This window comes from Zootoca vivipara, chromosome 13 (assembly GCF_963506605.1).
Source record: "Zootoca vivipara chromosome 13, rZooViv1.1, whole genome shotgun sequence".
NCBI classification, from domain to species: Eukaryota; Metazoa; Chordata; class Lepidosauria; order Squamata; family Lacertidae; genus Zootoca; species Zootoca vivipara.
Genome location: NC_083288.1, coordinates 21,012,774 through 21,034,956, shown reverse-complemented (window position 1 = coordinate 21,034,956; position 22,183 = coordinate 21,012,774). Strand labels below are relative to the sequence as shown.

The 22,183-nt window shown below is 44.9% G+C and overlaps 1 protein-coding gene across 2 annotated transcripts in view; it reads right to left on the bottom strand.

The window, feature by feature from the left end:
• Positions 1-1,423: 1,423 nt before the first annotated feature.
• Positions 1,424-22,183, bottom strand: part of SP6 (Sp6 transcription factor) — a 33,770-nt gene continuing 13,010 nt past the window's right edge. For both annotated transcript variants that reach the window (XM_035136328.2, XM_060281438.1), the window contains one exon: positions 1,424-5,515. In XM_035136328.2, the coding sequence (XP_034992219.1) occupies positions 4,376-5,479 (1,104 nt within the window). In that variant the 5' untranslated portion in view covers positions 5,480-5,515 and the 3' untranslated portion in view covers positions 1,424-4,375. The remainder of the gene's footprint in view (positions 5,516-22,183) is intronic.

Sequence of the window (22,183 nt, the reverse complement as noted above, 5' to 3'; positions counted from 1 at the left end):
AATTTTAAAAAAATATATCAATGCATTCCTATGGGATTCGCTAGACGAATTTTTCGTTATAAGAATAGACCCGTGGAACGAATTAAATACATCTAGCAAGGCACCACTGTAAAGCTTTGCATAAGTACAGAAGCACCTTAACTACTGCCCAGCCCCTGCACCCAGCACCCTGAATTTGGGGGTCTGTTGCCACCTCTGAGTTTCCCAAACTGGAGACGCCAGCTCAAAAGCCGAATCTGGAAAGTCAAAGAAGGCTGTAGTGCTGAGTCTTCAACTATTTTTCCCCCTCCAGACTACAATCCCCATCTTCCCTGACTTGACCATTGGTCCTGCTAGCTAGGGATGACATGAGTTGCAGTCCAAAACCAGCTGAAGACCCAAGTTTGGGAAAAACCAGGCCTAATTAATGAGAAGAATAAGGGTTTTCAGAAGAAGAACCCAATGCAATAAATAAATAAATATCAGGATCCATAGCCTAGTCCATACCATGCCCAGATTTAGTTTAAAGCTGAAGCCAATCCAAGCTTGTAAAAAAACATAATCACTGGAAGGGCCTTTGTTGCTAGGCTAGGGGGCAGGGAGAGCACATTAAGAGAGCAGAGCCATTAGCTATTCCCTTCCCCTTAACAGTGTGTGTGTGTGTGTGTGTGTAAAAAGGATTATTCCTTCGGGCAGAGTTATGTTTTTAACAAGCGTTTCCCAAGCAATTGTTGTTATATATTCTTTTCCTCTCTCCTTCTCTGGCCTGGACATGTCTGGACACCTTCTTGCTGTGAGGCTGCACGAGATCCCACACAAATTCTCCCTCTCCAAACATCCTCCCTTATGGCATTATAAAGCAATGTTCATGCTGCATATTGGGGGAAAGGGCAGGTGGAGCCGAGGATATTGCCACAAGACAAAAAGAGCGAGGGAGAAACCCCTACTGGGCAGGAGGCAACATGGTTGAACTTTCCAGGTGGGGTCATTAATGAGGAAGAAAAATGCTAAGATTGTGGGGTGTGGGAAGATGCTTTGAAGAGCTAGAACAAATTGGGGATTGGGTGGGAAAGAGTCTCCAGTCAATTCTCCTAAATCTGAATGGCCTGCAAAACTTCAAGTCTGAATTCTGCTATTTGGAATATAGTTAGCAGAATACTGTATTATTATATTGGGATGCTGTTGGACTTTGGGGGAGGGGCATACAAAGGATCGTAGCCAGATAAGTTGTACTCAAAGTAGACACATTGACATTAAAATGATTGACTTCAATGGGTCTATTCTATGACTAAGATTAGATACAACCAAAAGACTGAATTTTGGCAATGTGATAGTTTACATGACTGTCTCCAAATATATATCAAGAAAAATCTATATGGAGGTGTGTGTGTGTGTGTGTGTGTGTGTGTGTGTGTGTGTGTGTGTGTTTGAAGACCACCCTTTCAAAATTGGGTTTTTAATATCCCATCCATCAAATTTAACATTTTTGCAAAACTGCATTTCATTGAAATATGTGTGGTGACTGAGAGATTGGTGTAGCAGGTGCCTCAGTGGGCTAAGGATGTAGACAAAGAACACAATACATTTTGTGCTGCAGAAAAAAGAATCTCGGAACACCTCCCATTTGGTACAAATAGAAATACAATTAATTGTGTATTTTGAATTTGAACCCTTTCCTTCAAATTCAGTTCCTTGTGAGTAGGAACCCTACATACTGCTATTTTAACAAAGCGAAAATGCATACAATTGCTTCACTGCGCAACATTTTAGGTCTGGTGTGTGTGGTTGTTGTTTTTTTAACAGGGATTACAAATGCAATAATATGATGCACTCCTGAAACACAGCTGAAAATGTTGTGTCTGAAACGTCAACAGAGAAAGCTCACCTATAGTCAGATCCATATGCTTCAGTACAGGGACATGGGTTTTTTTTATCACAGGTAAGTTCTTTGCATCAGTGATTGAGGCATAATTTCTTACCCAGAAATTCTGTTTTCAAACCACTTGAGAATTTTGAGCTGAGTGAAGGGAAAGATCCATGCCATCCAATGCAATCCACGTACGTACAGCAAGTACACAATATCAGTGTAGTAATATGCTCATTGGCTGGTTTTCACATAACAGTACAACAAACTATAGCTTAGCATGAATGAGCTTTTCTCCCCTCCTCTCCAAATAACTCACAAGCTGTAACCAACGTTTACTGTGCGTGATTTGTTTCGGGAGACAAACCATATACTTGTGTTCGCATGTAAGAACTAGCCAAACCATGGCTTAGCTCCCTGTGGCACAGCAGGAGCAGGGGAGGAGCGAAACATTGTGATTTTCTAGCTGTGCACCAGCACAATTGCTCATCTGTGCTTAGCCATTGTTTAGCGTAGCATTACATGTAAACAAGGCCATTATGTGTGTTCTCCCCACACCTCAACCACTATGAACTATTCCACTGGACAAACAACAGTGTGGGTATAGTTTAGCTTTTCAGTACTCCCATAGTGCTCTTGGTATGGGCCACTGAGATGCTTTTCAGCTCTGCTTTACAACAATGAGGACTAGAAACTTCCTTATTGTTGAGCAGGACAGCAATGTAGCTCCATAGAATTAACTGTGTGACTGCTTCTGGAGGTTCCTAGCACTAATAGGTCGTTGCTCTTCCACTGTAAGCTTCAAGCAGAATTGCAATAGATTTTCCATGGTCCTGAGGACATTGAACTTTTTCTGTAGGTTCATCAAGGAAGCCACTTTGCTAAAATGGCAATGACCAGAAAGGTTCCCCCCCTTCTTCTTTTTTAAAAAATTAGCATTATAGTGTTATAGCACTGCAACACACTAATTTAAGCAGTATTTCACTAATATTTTAATATTTCTTTAAAAAACTGGATCAGAAATGCTTGGAAGCATTGAATTAAGGAGGGAGGAGTGCATTTCTAAAATGGCAGTGACTTGAAACAGCTTTCTTCTTCGTATTTTTTATTAGCAGGAGAGTCTTATAGTGCTATGGCACTTTAATTTAAGCAACATTTGGCTCATTTTTAAAAAGTTAAATAATATATATATATATAGCCAGAAAAGTGTATTTTCACTAATTAACAGCTCAATTAAAAAGGGTTATAAAACCCAGACTCGTTCATGTCGACACACTTATTAAAAAGATGGAAGGGTAATGCTAAGGGTATCTACAGTCTTCTGTCCTCCTAAGAAAATGATAGATTTTCTACGGTAAGAAAAGGCAGAAGAAACACAGGGAAGATTGTAAATGGATAACAATGTTGTATTGGACACACACAAACACCAAATGTGAATGAACAAGGCATTATTCTACACTAAACACCTACTATGGAAGCAGCTGATACATCTGCATTCAATTTGGATTTTTCAACTCCTTAAGAGTTGAAAATCATAGATGATCTTTAAATATTTGACACACTCCTGTGATGTTACAAACACGTTACGAAGATTCACATTACAGGAGCTCCTATCATTTTAAGACCAGGAATGTCTATTGGGAAGCTAGTTAAGGATATAAACACCCTTTTGGGGACTGTATCCTTTCCACAGGTGACTTAAAGTGCTGAGTATGTGTATAAACTCACATTTCAGCGTGGTCCTTAAGAAAAATTTAAAATAAATCTGTAGTGCATGATTTATTAGGTTACAAGGGCTATAAAGTACCACAAGGGGAACTAAAATGTACTTTCAGAGCCACTTGTGAAAACACCCATAGTTAAGGATAAGGTTGAGGGGCCTCAGAGGCTTTGGGAACAGAGCAAGGTAGCAATCTAAGACACAAGCCAACAATTCTGCCCCCATTATCCTTCCAAAAAAAGAAATCCAACGGAGGTGTGGCAGCTATTTTGCCTACAAAACTAGGGTAGCCTTGTTACCTACTAAATCAGAGACCTGGGGTGGGGTGGGGAGTTGAATAGTGGATCCAACCCCCTAAAACTCTACAAGCTTAAACTGAAGAATGTCGTCCCACCGCAACTGTTAACACACTTGTGTGTTCTCAGTGTGTAATAGAGACAAGAAACCCATCATTCAAGATGGAGACAGTTAAGGCCCATATCCCTCCATTTATATCTGCCCAGAAGATTCCACTTAGCCCAACCCACCTCAAAGACCATCCTTCAAAAATATCCCTCCCATACTCCCCAAACACACACTCAACACACCCAGCTGAAAGCTGCTCAAGGGCGTGGCCCTTCCTAGTGTGTCCCAACAACATCGTCCTTTCCTCCTAGGGAATAAATAACTTCTCCTTCCAAGGACAGAATAAGGTTCAGGCTTAGAGGGTGTTGTGTGACCCCGGAGCCTTGAGCAAGGAGGACAAGTCAGTAGGCCAGGAGGCACCATTATGGAGAGATGGCGAGGGGACATCCTCGACGAGGAAGAAAGGCTCAGTTGGGTTGGGAAGCAGCACTCGAAGAGCTTCCGTCAGGTTCCCGTTTGACTTTTGCGGGAGGCTCTGTCCCAGCTTTGGCCTCTCCTTCTCCTTCCTCCTTAGCCCCTTCATGTGTCTTCATGTGCTTGCTCAAGTGGTCACTTCTCATGAAGACCCGGTTGCAAACAGGGCAGGTGAATTTTTTGGTTCCCGTGTGGGTCTGAAGGTGCCTCTGCAGCTCATCAGAGCGGGTGAAGCGCTTCCCACAAAACAGCCAATTGCAGACAAAGGGGCGGTCGCCACTGTGCCACCTCAGGTGGGCCTTCAGGTGGGATGTCTTGGCATAGGCCTTGCCGCAGCCAGGGATGTGGCAGTTGTGGAGGTGCTTCTTCTTCGAGTTGTCAGGGCACTGGCCCACCCTTTCGGCCTCCTGGCAATTAGGGCACCGACAGGCGGTTTGGCCAGAACTCCGGGTCACCGAGCGCCTCGAGCTCTTTGGCCTACCACTACCATCCCCAGCCTGCTCCATTGGGTGGGGCTCCTGAGTAGAATCCAGGGACTTGATCACTTCCTGGCCCATGAGGTGTGGCCCTGAAGGCAACAGGTGGTGAGGCGGGCCACAGAGCTGATGTTCTGCAGTGCCATAGCCACCCAGCCCTGGCTGAAGTCCGCCTGTGTGGCCTGGCGGCTGGAGACCACTCTGAAGTTCCATCCAGCTGGATCCGGCATGGAGATCCCACCATGGATTGATGCCGCCATCGTCAGCGCCACTGCCAGGATGGGTAGGCCTGAACCAAGGTTCATAGTGGTGAGCCATATCTGGTGCTGCCTGTAGGAGCTTAGAGTACGGGCCAGGGGCCAGCTGGCTTTCGCCGTCCAGGTCTAACCTTGAAGCCCCATGCAGCTCGTAACCAGCATTGCCCGAATACTCCGTGTCGGGCCCAGCCAAAGGCAGATGCTGGAGCTCTGTGGGTTGCAGAGGGGATGGGAAATCTCCCCCGCTATCTGGGCTGGTGTGGGGCTGGAAGGTCTGCAGAGGCTGTAGCTCTACGTGGGTTGGAGAGGAACGGGGTGTCTCCGAACACTGGTTGCCAAGAGAACCACAGACGGCTGTGAGCATTGCAGAACTCCTCGGTGGGTAGGTTCTCAGACACACCTGGACAGGAAAGAAGGAGGAAGAGAGAGAAATGGTTGTGAGACAACAGCAAACAACAGCACAGAAAGCATAACCCTCCCTCTAAGGGACAGGCAATCTGTCGATTTTGGTTTCTCAGTTTCTCATTTTCCCCATCTAAAGTTCAGTTCTCCGCATTTCCACACCAGTTTGTTCCCCCCCCCCACGTTCTTATGAGAATTCACCAGCATTTTAGTGTGGATTTCTCCTAATATACTCATTTTTTCTATGCAGTTCTGCTTAATGTACTGTCATGGACTGGCTGGATGCAGAAGAATGGTGAGAAGCACAAGCGGGAGAACCACCAAGGGGAGGAAGAAGGCTCAAAGCTCAGGGAGTGGTGGTGGGACAACAACGAGCGGTAAGAGGGAGAAGACTGGGAGGAGGATGTGTCAGAAGTTGAAGAGGTAACAGGGTTTAGTGAGCAGGGAGGGTCTATGGTGGAGAGAAGTCTAGAATCAGAGACAGAAGCTGAAGCAGGAAAGTGGGATGAGGGATGAGGGAGGCCAAGAGGCAGAGATGAGTCAGGCAGGGGAAGATCGGGTCCTCCCTAACAAGAGGGCACGTGTTGTGGTGTGACCTGGCAACCAAAGCCTGTGTTGTGGGTGGGAACGTTTGGATGGCCACAACACCCTATGGAGGTCCCTCGATGCTGGGTGCAATCAGACCAATGGGATGCCAGTGAAATTGTATCGAGGGACCTCTATTTAAGCCCATGCACGTTTCCCTGAGCTTCCTCTTTGGGGCCAGTGTATCGGAACACCCGCCCACCTTTCCCTATATTTAGGGTTTGCACACATGACCCTGTCGTTGGGACAGGGGCACGGCAGGAATTTCCCCCACTTGGCTGATTGGCTGGTGCCACTTGGGTTTCACCTGCCGCTTAGCAGAATGTCACAACTTGTAAGGTTGCGGATAGGCTCTGGTTCAGGTGATGGGGTGGCAGAACGGTCTGGCCATCCCTATGCGATGGGTATTCTGTTAAAGGAATCCTAGGACTCTTGGTTGGTCAACCCTGAGCAGGGTTGTGCCCTGAGCCCAGAGTCCAAGGGGGGCATCTGGCTGGTGGATTGGCTTGACCCTGCCTTCCACTTTGCCGGGTGTTCACCCAAGGCTGACCTATGGTGTGCCCTGGGTCAGTGCTACCTGCGAGGGCATTGGCCGTTATCCTTCCCAGTCCCCAGCAGGGGTTCTGGGAGGCTTCGGGGTTATCCACATGTATGGGGACATATGTTCAAGCCCACCCCCCATTCGCCGCCGCTGGAAGGGTGAAGTGATGACACCTATTGGTATGGTCCATACTTCCCCCAATACCCCAATCTTGTTGCTGCAAGGGGGTGAGGTCTCCGCCTCACGCCCCTCCCTCTAGGAAAATCGCCAAAGAATTCCGCCCAAGGCCTGAAACCGCCAAAGTTGTGACGTATTGCTACGGGAAAGGCAAAACCTGCCAATGCAGGAAAATTCCTTTCCGGCCCTTCAACAGCGACCTTGACATAGCAGCACCTGTGTACCTGTGAAAAAAAGGTTAACCTGCAAAAGAAACTTGAATGAGGGTGTGGAGGGTGGGAGAAGCCCTGGAACCAACTGGTGCTTGGAGGTAAGATTCAAATTCTATTATGTGAGCTAGAAAGTCCCTCCCCTTACCTGGCCATCCCCTGGCAACACCTCCCCAGGCAGGATTGGACGCTAGGCTGGGGTAGGCGGAGACCCCTGGCATCCTACCCGGGAAGGTGGTGCCAGTCCTGAACTACCAGGGAGTCGCCCTATGGGGTCAGGGGGCCGCGCATGACCACGCAAAGGTCGCCCCACATTTGATGTGTGGAGCGGTCACTGTGGTTTGAAAAGTTATAGGATTTCAACAGAAAGCTACAGGACACGTGCATCCATTGGAAACAAAGTGTCCTATCTGCCCTGAAACGTTTGCATGCAGAAACGCTGTTAAAAACTGGATAGTATATAACTGCTACCATCGTGAGTGCAAATAATAATGAATGCACAATAAAAAAAGGACGTCTGGAGTGTAGTGTAGACACGTTAGGTTTTTCTTTTTAAAAAAACAACAACACTGTGGTAGAGGTTGTTGTGGTGAGGGTATGGGGTGGGGAAGAGATTTAAATATAGCTTATTCTCCTTTTTCTTCAAAAGCCTTTCTTAGAGACAGACCCTCTAATCGTCGGCTTCTGCAAGGCAGATAACAGTAATTATACCATCTGATCTTCAACCGACTTAGCTGTGATGGCACAACTCTTGCCTTGTCCCATCGAAGGGAAGAGGGTTTGCTGAGGGGGAAGAAAATCGAGATTTGAGGTCTGCCAAGCGAAGCTAAGGAAAACTAAGAGGTGGTTGAAGAGTCCACAAACCATTGCGATACCCAAGACACTAAGGGTGAAACAGCTACAGACATGCCAAGCTATCTTTTTATTTATGGGTGTTTATGGATGTCAGGAAATACATATTGTTTCTGAACATTTCTCTCTCCGTAGAATAGAGATGCTGAGTTCTATAAAGAAACATGGAACATTTGTTAAGTACTTTATATTTCATATTTCTTGCCTGTTCCTCAGGTTTTCATAAGTGAAAGTTTTGCCATCACTGCATTGTCATGCTGGGAAAAGCTTCAATTGCTGGATTTCTATGTGACATAAAGCAGCCCTGCCAGAAAATGAAAATCTTAATGGTGCAGTCATAAGCAGAGGCAATCCAAGTTCAATTTCCCATATAGCTAGACCACTTTGTATTCCAGGAGTGAGGAATCAGCAAAATATCTGGGGAAATCCAGCCATATGGCAGCCCGTGTCAACAGTGTTGTTTTTGCCTATTTTCCCCGCTCAAAAATAGCTCAACGCCCAATTTCTTTCTATGCACAAGAGAAAGGTATCAGCTGGTGTAGGGAAACCCCAAGGTTTGTGAAAAACAAACAAATCTTTAGGGAAAATGGCTTCCAAAACAGTCTAATGACTCAGCAGCCACAGAATGCTGTCCAACACTTGGAAGGAATACCCCAAAAACCCAGGGCAAGGGATATTGAATAGAACATCCTGGAATTGGTCATGGCTAGCTAATCCTGGATGAAATGCTCCACGCTGCAACATTTTGTTGCAGGCCTCACTTCTTTATTATACAGTAACAAATCCATATTTGCCATCAAGTGTACTTTCAGCAGGGAAGCCCAGTCAGTTCCAGATCTCTTCTAAGAATATCTGTTTTCCCAAGCAATGTTCGCCATATTCACATTAGTGTGCCAATTTCTTTTTAAAGTGTAATGTAAAATGTGAACAAAGAGCACCTTCACTATGTAGGCTTGCTCAAATCACTATCTCAGCAGTGTCAAACTAGACAAGACTATTAAGCACATTTAGACTGACCATATACCTTGATCTGCAAAAAGCAGCTGTAGTGGATTCTAGCACGGATTGGGACCATAGCATGCCGGGGGGACTTTAATAACCCCCCCCCTGCCATTTCCCACTGCAACTGCTCCTCTAAATGGGCTTAACTGGGGGGGGGATAGGGGCAAATAGCAAATTCTAGGGAGATTTTCAGTAGAAAAACAAAATGGAAAGGGTTAAAGCTCTTCCTGATACAGGCTAGGAGCTCAGGGCTGCTTTTTTATGAAGAAAGAATGCTGCTAGTCTAAGTGCATTCTTAAATCATTTCTTAAAAGTCACTTCGAGGCTATGTAGGCATGAGCAGCATAAATCACAAGGAGGACATTCCACCACCCGCATGCTGTGTTTCAAGTCATATATGCAACCCTATGCACACACCAGAGAGGAGGTGGAAATGTCTTTACCAGGTGCTAATTGCCTATTTGGTTTCCCTGTGCCTGCTTACGTTTTCAAACCAACCAGAGAGAAGCTTCTTTGAGGGGAAGAGCAGCATTTCTCAAGAAACTGCAGGATAGATATGGATCGTGGCCAAAGTTATCCTCTGCACATGATTTCAAATAGCAGCGGCGAGAGTGTACTTGAGCCAGAGTGAATTGTAACGTAATCTGAATGGTAACATGCTCTAGTTATCTCTCGCTTGGACTACTGCAATGCGCTCTACGTGGGGCAGCTAGACTGGTGACTGGGAGCGGCCGCCAAGACCACATAACACCGGTCCTGAAAGACCTACATTGGCTCCCAGTACGTTTCCGAGCACAATTCAAAGTGTTGGTGTTGACCTTTAAAGCCCTAAACGGCCTCAGTCCAGTATACCTGAAGGAGCGTCTCCACCCCCATCATTCTGCCCGGACACTGAGGTCCAGCACCGAGGGTCTTCTGGCGGTTCCCTCGCTACGAGAAGCCAAGTTACAGGGAACCAGGCAGAGGGCCTTCTCGGTAGTGGCACCCACCCTGTGGAATGCCCTCCCACCAGAGGTCAAAGAGAACAAGGAGATTCCCTGAGCTCTCTCACACGAGGACCATTTTGCTTTGCAGATACATCCGGTCAGGCCATTACTTGTGGTGAACAAGGAGAAGGCCACAGTCTTCTGGTAGTTAGGTGTATTGCCTGCCCTGGGGGAGCTTACGTTCCTTTTGAAGGACAGGTTCATGTTCTGGGAGTCTACTCTGGTGGCTACCGTAATAAGTGCTCGTGCCCAGCTTAGGCTGGTTCCCCACCAATGGCCATACCCCTCTTGGGATAGCCTGGCTTCAGCTGTCCATGCTTTGGTGACCTGCTATCTGGACTACTGCAATGCACTGTATGTGGGGCTGCCCTTGTAGGTACTAGGCTGCCGGTGGAGTCAGTCAGATTGGACCATGTGTCACTGGTCTTGAAAACACTCCACTGGCAGCCAGTGAGCTATCAGGCCCAACTCAAGGTGTTAGAAAAGGTAAAGGTACCCCTGACCGTTAGGTCCAGTCACGTACGATTCTGGGGTTGCGTGCTCATCTCTCTCTATAGGCTGAGGGAGCCAGTGTTTGTCCGCAGACAGCTTCCGGGTCATGTAGCCAGCATGACTAAGCCACTTCTGGCGAACCAGAAAAGCACACGGAAATGCCGTTTACCTTCCCGCCTATTTATCTACTTGCACTTTGACTTGCTTTTGAACTGCTAGGTTGGCAGGAGCTGGAACTGAGCAATGGGAGCTCACCCCATCACGAGGATTCGAACTGCCGACCTTCTGATTGGCAAGCCGTAGGCTCTGTGGTTTAGACCCCAGCACCACCCACATACTAGCATATTAACCCCAAATGGCACCTAAAATAGCGCCTTCCCCAGTAACAACCATCTTCCACTGGGGGCTGCCTTCTTGCTAGTTGTATTTTCAGTGGCTTCTCCCCATTTGTGGTCTGCTGGTCCCTAATGAGGTGCATCCGTCTCCCTCATTGCTCATTTTCAGGAGAAATTAAAAAATATTCCTGTTTTCCCAGCCATTTGATGGCTGAAAGACACTGCTCCTGGCAACCCTGAAATCACTGGTTGAAAATGTTTTTAATTGTTTTACAAAAAAAAACTTTTAAAACAACAACCTTTAAAAATGCTTTTAGTTGCTGTGTTTTTAATGTTTCATCATTGCTGCGTCTGATGCCTTGGGCTGCTTTGGGAGGAAGGACGAGGAAATACAACTCAAATAAATAACGCTTTATGCCGTTTAAGAGTAGGCAGTCAAGTAACATGAACGCCACCATACTAAAGGTGACTATCATATGCACCTAAATGGGTCATGTTTGAGGAATTCCCTGTGCCAAATCTCCAATTGCGCTTAATATAGAGCACCAACAGCACATGCTAGCTAGAGGTCTAAGAGGCTAACCACATTTGCATCGCTTACCAGCACATCACAACTAACTTAGGCAGAAGAATCTAAGAGTCGTTAATGGGCGGGAATATATAGAAAGGGGGCCTGGCTCACTGGGCACCTTCTCCCAAGATGTCCCATTCTGCAAAATTCCCACTGAAATGTGCAAGATTTTGAGGGAATTCTACTACAGTACACATAAACCCTTGGGCTCCTTGATCACTGCAGATGGTGACAGCAGTCACGAAATTAAAAGATGCCTGCTTCTTGGGAGAAAAGCAATGACAAACCTAGAGAGCATCTTAAAAAGCAGAGACATTACCTTGTTGACAAAGGTTCGTATACTTAAAGCTATGGTTTTCCCAGTAGTGATGTATGGAAGTGAGAGCTGGACCATAAAGAAGGCTGATCGCCAAAGAATCGATGCTTTTGAATTATGGTGCTGGAGGAGACTCTTGAGAGTCCCATGGACTGCAAGAAGATCAAACCTATCCATTCTGAAATCAGCCCAGAGTGCTCACTGGAAGGACAGATCGTGAAGCTGAGGCTCCAATACTTTGGCCACCTCATGAGAAGAGAAGACTCCCTGGAAAAGACCCTGATGTTGGGAAAGATGGAGGGCACTAGGAGAAGGGGACGACAGAGGATGAGATGGTTGGACAGTGTTCTCGAAGCTACGAACATGAGTTTGACCAAACTGCGGGAGGCAGTGGAAGACAGGAGTGCCTGGCGTGCTATGGTCCATGGGGTCACGAAGAGTCGGACACGACTAAACGACTAAACAACAACAACACACATAAACCCACCAAGTTCAGCACTTTTGCATCCTGTGCTGCTAAATGTATCTGCATGCATACAGAACGGGAAACGTGGTAGAGTCAAAAAAAATGAGAGATTGTCAATCTGCAAATATCAATTAGGATTCCCCCTTTCCCAGTTGGGGTCGAAGCTTCTCTAGAGGAAGAAATTTAAAGAGGGCAGGGATACAGTCGGGAATAAGGAAAAGAAAAGGAGGAGATGGGCTCACAGTTGTAGATTTTAATCACCCCTGCTGCTGCCGAAGAGACAGATAGCATCAAAGTTGATGGAGTATCCCAGAATTCCATGTTGTGCTGTGTGGCGGTGTGACTCACTCCCCAGTTCTGTGGAAATGGTGCAATGGGAGGAGGGAAAACCCCACCCTGGGCAGGGATTGACTTTGGTCTTTCAAATTGCAGCAGCACCCTCTGCAAGGTCAAAATTTGGCGCTCCCTGGCACTCAGCTTCTGTTCCGCATGCGCACTACATCAAAGTTGTGGTGCCCTGAGGCGCCCCCTGCAGCTTGGTGCCTAGTGCGGAGGAACGGGTCACACTGCCCTAAATCTGCTTCTGCCCTGGGCTGTGAAACTGACCTGTCTCAGCCCCCTGTATAGCTGAAGGAGCATTTCCACCCCCATCGTTCAGCCTGGACACTGAGGTCCAGCTCCGAGGGCTGGTTCTGGCAGTTTCCTCACTGCAAGACATGAAGTTACAGGGAACCAGGCAGAGGGCCTTCTCGGTAGTGGCACCCTCCCTGTGGAATGCCCTCCCATCAGATGTCAAGGAGATAAGCAGCTATATGACATTTAGAAGATTATCCGAAGGCAGCCCTATATAAGGAAGTTTTTAACGTATGATGTTTTTACTGCGTTTTTATATTCTGTCGGAAGCCGCCCAGAGTGGCTGAGGCAACTGTCAGGTGGGTGGGGTACAAATAATAAAATTACGATGGTGATGTTGACGATGACATTTATATCTCACCTTTCCTCCAAGGAGCTCAAGGTGGTATACCTAGTTCTACCTTCTCCATTTTGTCCTCTCAACAACCCTGTGAAGTAGGTTAGGCTGAGAGGCTGTGACTGGCTCAAGGTCACCCAGTGAACCTTAAGCCATACACCCACTAGACACACATGTACACAAATGTACACAATTGGTGGCCTTAGCCACCCTTCCAAGGTCATATGGTGCCCTGCTCAGTCTATTGTGACAAACGCGGAGTGTGGCTCAAGTCTGTGAGACAGAAAGAATGATAGATCTTTAAGCCCCAGCCAATTATTCATCTATATTCTATACAACTGGATGCATCAAGTTCCAATTCAAACAAAAGGAGAAATCATTCAAGTCTCTCTTCATTCTCTTTCACTATGAGGCACTGCAGATGTTATCACAGTTGGCTCAGGTAACACCCTCCCTCCCACTACATAACGGCTTGTGCAACTTCTGCAAGCAGTGTAACATCTGAACTGGAGATACAGGGAAGATTGCTGAAGCGAATTCTTAGTCGTGATGAAAGCACCCGTTTGGTTAGCCTTAGGCCACAATCCCAAACACACTTACACAGGAGTACGACCTATTGAACATATACGGTAGCCACTTAATCTCCCTGAAAAAAAGTCTGCGCAAATCTGTCAGGGAGAATAAGTTGTTTGCACAACATCTGCAAAGAGATCGTCTGGAAGCAACACTGGCATTTGCCTTCATTCACCTGGGGAACCTAATGGGTCACATGCAGATCACACTTTGCCTATAAGTTCTCACAATCCTTTTAAAAGGCTCCTTTGGTCTAGGACAGGCATCCCCAAACTTCGGCCCTCCAGATGTTTTGGACTACAATTCCCATCTTCCCCGACCACTGGTCCTGTTAGCTAGGGATCATGGGAGTTGTAGGCCAAAACGTCTGGAGGGCTGCAGTTTGGGGATGCCTGGTCTAGGATCTGCCAGACTCTGCTGTTTTAATGCTTTTTTAAAAAATGCACATATCATTTCTCTCTCTCATTTACTTAATAAACTACTTATATTATACTTAATAAACTACTTATATTATATTATATCTGATGCATGCTCTGAATTGCCTCACTTACCCCTCTAAACAGCATGGATCCATGCTACAGATTGGTGTGTTGAAGGGCATGGAAATCACAGGATTAAGCCCAGATGGTGGCAATTAGTGGATTTATGGAATGTACTTCCCATTCATAAGAAAGTACACTTGGCATCAAATCTTATGTAGTGCTGGTGACTGATATTACAGAGGCACAACTTCCCTAAAAATGCATGCTGTTTCTCACATATACAGAATGGAAGTTTTTAAAACAAAACAAAACAAAACTTGAAAGCATATCCACTGCTTAATCTTCATACTGCAGACATGACTATGGTACAGTAGTTTGGAAGCAACACAGTACCAATTATCTGGCTCAGTACCTCTTGCTAGCAAGAGACATACAGGATCTATGCATAATACCCAAATTCAAAAGCCTACTCTAGAAGCATAACCACAACAGAGGCTGGCAGAAGCTAGATCAGGATCCAATAGCAGATCTCTGGGGGATATTCAGTAGTACCACAGAGTTGTCAGGAGCCCGGCAGGTAGGAATGGAAGGATATACCAATTTAGGATATACCAATCCCAGACTTTCATTTTTCCAATCTAAAATTAAGTTCTCCCTTTTTGACAGCAAGTTGCCAAAACACACAAACACACACACACACACACACCCCTCTACAAAATCCTCGTAAATTCATCAGCATTTTAGTGCAATTTTTTCATACTGCCTCTGACAGCATAACCATCAACACCTTGACACCTCCCTCTCCCTTCCTCACATACAAGGCATGCTTTAAACTGCTATCACCTTAGAACATCGAAGCAATGAAAGATGATGGGCAAATGCTAAACCCATTAAGCAGGTATGGCTGCGGAGTATTAAAATCATGTGAACCATCTGTGATTGCCATCTCCTTTAGATTCAGATACACACGCCCTTTGGCTGATGGCCCCTGTTCCTCTAGGGCTCTCTTGCCCTGTTTTCACAGGACTCAGAGCTCCTGAAAATATGCCGCACTGTGTCTAAGGTTATGTACACATTAGCGGCTTGAGATACAGGAAGGTTGTCCCCCCCCTGCTGCATTTCAAGTCACCACACACACCAGAGACGGAGTGGGGATGTCGGGTAAACCCATTACCCGATTTGTTTCCAAACTCTGCTTCGCTGAAGTCGTCATCTGTACATCCACAGCTTTACCCTAAGCCCCCATTTTCTAATGGGATGCAAGCTGGCCTGGGGAATCAAACAGGAGTATTTCTCAATAAGATACAGCCTACAGGACACCTACGAATCGTGGCTGACATCATGCATACTTGGCTTTAAACACCAGCAGTGGGAGCATGCTGGAGCCAGAGTACATGGTAATGTATACACAGCCTGAGACGGTGGTGGCGGCATTTTGGTGGCAGCGCCTGTGATGGTAGAATATGGCTTGTGGCTATATGCCAAGGGACTAATGCCAAGACGGGGAGTGTGGGCCAGAAAGCCAGGATCAATAGGAGAGGTTAGGTTGTTCTACTAACTAAATGGAGTTCTCAGTCCCATTTGTGACTCTATGGGTCCATTCTCATTTATAGTATAGCTGTGGTCTAAACCACTGAGCCTCTTGGGCTTGCCGATCAGAAGGTTGGTGGTTTGAATCCACACAAGAGGGTGAGCTCCTGTTGCTCTGTCCCAGCTTCTGCCTACCTAGCACTTCGAAAGCACGCCAGTGCAAGGAGATAAATAGGTACCACTGTGACGGGAAGGTAAATGGCGTCTCTGTGCGCTCTGGTTTCTGTCATGGTGCTCTGTTGCGCCAGAAGCGCTTCAGTCATGCTGGCCACATGACTCGGAAATCTATCTGTGGACAAGTGCCAGCTCCTTCGGCCTGAAAGCAAGATGAGTACTGCAACCCCATAGTTGCCTTTGGCTGGACTTTACCGTCCAGGGGTCCTTTACCTTTTACCTTACAGCACAGTATGTGGTGCCACTGCAAGAGTGCCACCTGGGCAGCACATACTGTACTTTAAAAATGAGCCATGAAGAACTTGTGCCTACACAAGTGGGGAAGCCTTGCACAATTCTTATAGCTTGCCTTTGGAGGGGACACTGGAGTGTTGCAAACTGCAGGAGTTTTATTGATTGCATTTGATTTAGAATGTTATTTTAATGCCAGTGTCTTAAGTTAATCATACTGTGTGTGTGTGTAATACCTCTTTTGCAAACTGGCCGAAGACCAATTTTTACCTTTAAAATATGATATTAAACAACATAAAACATTGGAAAACAAATGATATACCATCTATAGTTGAGTGGCAGTCGAAGGTTCTAGAATTTATGGAATTAGCCAAATTAACACACAGAGTACGTGACTCGGATGATGTGAAGTTCCAAGCTGAATGGAGTAAATTTATAGAATATGCTAAAGGAAATTATCTGGGCATGAGAGCGTTAGGGGTAGTAACATAACCTCTACAGTGTGATGAGTTGTTTGTAAATAGAAAATACGAAGTAGGATTGACAGAAGTTACCACTTATGGGTTGGAAGGAAGTCATATAGGTTGAATTATATGTAATATGTATGATTGTTAATATCTTTATGAAAAAATGAATAAAAATTTATCTTAAAAAAAACACATAAAAATAAGCTCCCTGTCCTTACGCTCAGGGCCAGACCAACTGTAGAAACCATCCAAGTGCTTGGACAGAAATACTTTTAGGGGCATGGACAAAAGGCCTCTTAAAACAAAAGGGGGTTCTTTTTATAACCAGGTCATCCAATATTTTGACAAAGGAGAAGTGGTAGTTTGTATTTCTGCATAAATTAAATGAGTAGGCCACAGTAGGCATTTTGAACCCCACTTATTCAATGGTTTATCCTGAAACCATGGCTCATTCTCTCTATCACATGTATATACATGTGCATACAAATATTACACATTATGGGTACTTCCAGATGAGAGTTTACTCTGGAATTTTTGCTGCTCGAAGCCATAGGGTTTTGTTTTGTTGGGGTTTTTTTTTTTTGCAGCATCCACACCACATGGCATCATCAAAATGCCAGCCTTACCATATGGAAAATCTGTTAAATAAATGAAAACTCATTGGACAAGTGAGAAACTGTTCAAAACTGAAACGGACCAATTTGCACATCCCTAATGTGGACAACAAACCACAGAGTAGCAATTAATATTATGGCCGAAAAATGAGAATGGGTAGACGTTAACTTGCTAGATGTGCAAATGGAACCATTTGCAATACAAGTTTCCCATCTAGAAACAACAAAGACTGCTCCCTGCCTGCCCTTTTCATCTGTCGCGCAACAGCTTGCCTTCCCATTCTTCCCATCAGTACTCTGTGATAAGAAATAAGGAATGTTTAAGCAAATGCTTAATCCCATAATGGATCTGGTTCTACTAGTTGCGCTTGAAACGTGTTCAGTAACATCTACTATCAGCATTTATTTGACCAGGGGATGTAAGAGACTGTTCCTAGTGGAACAGTTGGACAGCTAGAATACATGCATGATGTTGTGCAATCACATGGAATGGCAAAATGCTTTTGTAGGGTTAGACCTGTTTATGCTGTAATCCAGGCATCCTCAAACTGCAGCCCTCCAGCTGTTTTGGCCTACAACTCCCATGATCCCTAGCTAACAGGGCCAGTGGTCGGGGGGGATGGGAATTGTAGTCCAAAACATCTGGAGGGCCGAAGTTTGGGGATGCCTACTGTAATCCGACCAGAGGATTCCAATAATCTTAGTAATAGTTTGAGGCTCATATTAGGGCTGCCATATTCCAAGAGGAAAAAGTCTGGACACACAAATTCCTTCCAGCAGCACCTTAGAGACTAACTAAGTTTGTCATTGCTTTGAACTTTCGTGTGCATGCACACGCAAGCCCATATCAATGACAAACTTAGTTGGTCTCTAAGGTGTTGCTGGAATAATTTTTTTTATTTTGTTTCGACTACGTCAGACCAACACGGCTACCTACCTGTAACAAAAAATAATAATGTTGAGCTTCCGCCACCACCGAGCCTGAGCTGCCACGCCAGAGCCCAAGCCTGAACCAAAGCCACCCGCACACACACAATTTCTTAAAACCCCAAATCCAGGACATTTGCTTTAAAATATAAATTTCCCCCTGGATGGGCATGTAGGACATGTCCGGGAATTCCCAAAAGTATGGCAATCCTAGATATGCCAATAATTATTAGGGAATTCTTTGCCTCAGATTCTAAGAAACGACTTTCTCATTTGGCTTGTTCTAAAAGAAGCATACACCCTCCTCCTTCATCAGATATAGGATGGTTTATATTTAAAGAAACACCTTCTTTGTTTTAAGATATCCTCTCCCCCCCCCCCCAATATCTTTAACTACCAGGATTTATAGTTTTTAGTCATTTGTGAGATCACCCTCAACTTAGACTATGATGTTTTCTTTTAATTGTCATGCAGAAGAATGTTAGGTGCAACCACAAAGAAAGCCTTCATCTCTCATCTTGTAGGCAATTCCCTTTGATTCACACGCACAAGCCAGTGAAGGGATAGCATAACTCATCTTTGATCTTCCACTAGCACTATAAAGAGTGCTTAGCCATTCTTCTCAGCTTGCACAAGTGAGTCAACTGGGAATTGCTATTAGGTAATATGCAAGGGTGTTTTGTAGCTGAGGTTTACACCGCCTCTGATCACCTTTCATGCTGTTTCTGATTGATGTTGAAGCAGGAGAGAAAGTATGAGGAAGGTACTGGAGAGGCAAATGAGAATGCTGACCAATGTAGATCTTTATATTTAATATTGCTAGGCTTTAAGTCTTGTGTGAAAAGGCTACAAATGTGAACTGGTACACATCCCAGATGTGGGACAGTTGTGATCTCAGCCATTATATATGACAGATGCAACAGGAGTGAGTGCTCTAGACCAGAAGGATTGCAGTCTGCAAGTTTTCCACCTCGTATCTCCTGTGACAGCTGAATTTGCAGCTGCAAACTTCTGAAAGTCTGTCTGTGCTTTGATTTTTATGTTAGGCTGGCTCTTGGTTGGTTTTATTAATTTTTCCAGTTTTACAGCTGCCTTGATTCCATTTGATGTGGGCTTTTCTTATAATGTTTTTTGTATGCGTATTTTTGTTTCTAAGCTCTTTTATTCACAGATAGGCACTTTGGGCATCTTCATTTGAAGGAGAAAATCTTAGTGTTTTTAAGTGTCAGGTGTAACTTCAGCCTGAACACAGCAGAGTTTGCGCAGGTTTTTCCGGAAGCTTCTGGCGGTAACTTAAATGACTAGACGTCTGGACGCAGAGTAAACTATATACAGGATTTATTAAAATAAAAGAAATCCAGAGTTTCTATGTACAACTTTAGAACTCAAAAACAAAGTAAAAAAAATCCTTTCTTCTCTGTCTGTCTCTCTCTCTCTCAACCGATACAGCACCTCTCCTCCTACACTGACCACACTCACCCCACCACGTACTGTGCTAGCTTTCTCTGATAACAGGTCTCAGTGCTGTTCTCAACCAATGAGAGCGCAGTTACTATGGCAGAAGTAGACCTTGGCTTTCTGCCCAGTGTTAATTGCTTGTCCTAGAGTTGATTGTGTGAAGAAGCAATCTGATGGTTTCTCATGCTACTAATTTAGCAAAACCCGAACAGAAAAGTGGGGTATAAAATACTGCTTTTAAAACAAATATAAAGCAGACTGATCACCAGCAGATAAATGTATACATGACTGATTTGCCATATGCAAAACTACAGTGCCTGGCTGGTGGGAAAATGCAATCCACTGATGTATAAACATCAATGCAGTAATAACTGAGTTTCACTCAAGATGTAGATGATTCTTACCATGCTGTGATCATTAAATAAATTTTAAATTGCTGTAGTCACATCATATAGTTAAACTATATTACCCATCAAAACCCGAAAGTTTAGCACGGGTTATAATGTACTTTATTTTTCTTTCCTTTTTGTTTAAGATCAAAGAGATTCTACATAAGACATGATTAGGGCTGGCTTGTTGGGCTATTTAAATCTTGTATTTTGTAGGCTTTTATTGCCGTGTTTCATGTGTTCTATTTTGGGAGTTTATGTTTGTTTCAAATCTATGTTGCAACCTGCCCAGAGCCTCCGAGCCAGGGTGCGATAAAATTCCCCAAATCCTCATCTATATCCTGTTGCGACCTTAAGGTGAGCCTAAAATGATGAAGACCTCTAGAGAGGCTTTCTTGGTGGCTGCTCCATTAGCAGAAAATTCCTATTATCAGCAACATAGGGCCATCAAGGTATTCCAGGCAGCATGCAAGATTTAGGCTGCAATCCCATTCGCATTTACCTGCGAGTAAGCCCCACTTAACTCAACAGGACTTACTCTTCAAGACTGCACCGTTAAACTATTACCCAGATAAGAGTAATATTTTTAAAACAAACCCCCAACAATTTCAGTCAATTAAAAATGTGGCCCAATTAATCAGGGTAGTAGCTTTTAAAAAAGAAATATACCGGTAAGTATGTATAAAAAGTGCAGGTGGCAAGCATCATCAGAAGGCAGGTATCCAGATTCTTTTATTCACACTAGAATGTTTCTCTTTCAAAGCTGAATCTTGATTTGAAATATGAACACACCCTCTAAAAAGGATAGGGAATCCATGGCCCTCCAGATTTTATTGGACTACAACTCCCATCATCCCTGTCTATAGACCATGCTGGTGGTGCCTGATGGAAACTGGAGTCCAACAATATCTGAAGGGCACAGGCTTCCCAGCCTCTGATAAAAAAAAACCCAGAAGATTGTTTACTGCTCACAGAATTACAATTCCCAGTATCCCTTAACAAACTACTGTGCCCAGAATTATTTGAGGAAAATAATGCTATTCAATTGTGCTGCATTAAAGGTTTAGCATATACAAGTGCCGGATTTTGGAAATTTCGGCCGTTCCCCCCCACAGGACTCCGAACTTGGGGGCAGGGAGCAAACAACAACACCTATGTTTATAAGGTACCTACTGGGAAAATTCATTTTAAAAAGCATCAGTACCAAAAGGAACTATTGTGAAAATAAGAAATATTTGAGGGGGGGGGCACAAAATGTTGTCCTTGCTTACCAAAGTCTGCCCCCGTGTGTAGCACAGTCTATATGCCTGTTAAGTCTGCTGTTTGAGTTCTAACTGCTGGCAAGCGACTTTGAAAGCCTGCAGGTCTCAGAACTTAGGGTTCTTTCCTCTTAAACTGGATTTGGACTGGACATCTATTCAAATGCCTTCACGCAGAGATGTGAAAGCTGTCCTCTGTAAAGCAGACTTGGGAAGCCAAGTTTCTCCAGGTCTCTGACACACTCCATAAGAGGTTCCAGGGACATATCCACACCATTCATAGCTTCCACCAGAGAATCCTGGGAACTGTAGTTTGTTAAGGGTGCCAGGAATTAGAATCATAGAATCATAGAGTTGGAAGAGACCACAAGGGCCATCCAGTCCAACCCCCTGCCAAGCAGGAAACTCCATCAAAGCATTCTTGACATATGGCTGTCAAGCCTCTGCTTAAAGACCTCCAAAGAAGGAGACTCCACCACACTCCTTGGTAGCAAATTCCACTGCCGAACAGCTCTTACTGTCAGGAAGTTCTTCCTAATGTTTAGGTGGAATCTTCTTTCTTGTAGTTTGAATCCATTGCTCCGTGTCCGCTTCTCTGGAGCAGGAGAAAACAATCTTTCTCCCTCCTCTATATGACACCCTTTCATATATTTGAACATGGCTATCATATCACCCCTTAACCTTCTCTTCTCCAGGCTAAACATACCCAGCTCCCTAAGCCATTCCTCAGAAGGCATCGTTTCCAGGCCTTTGACCATTTTGGTTGCCCTCTTCTGGACACGTTCCAGCTTGTCTGTAGCCTTCTTGAACTGTGGTGCCCAGAACTGGACACAGTACTCCAGGTGAGGTCTGACCAGAGCAGAATACAGTGGTACTATTACTTCCCTTGATCTAGATGCTATACTCCTATTGATGCAGCCCAGAATTGCATTGGCTTTTTTAGCTGCTGCATCACACTGTTGACTCATGTCAAGTTTGTGGTCTACCAAGACTCCTCTTC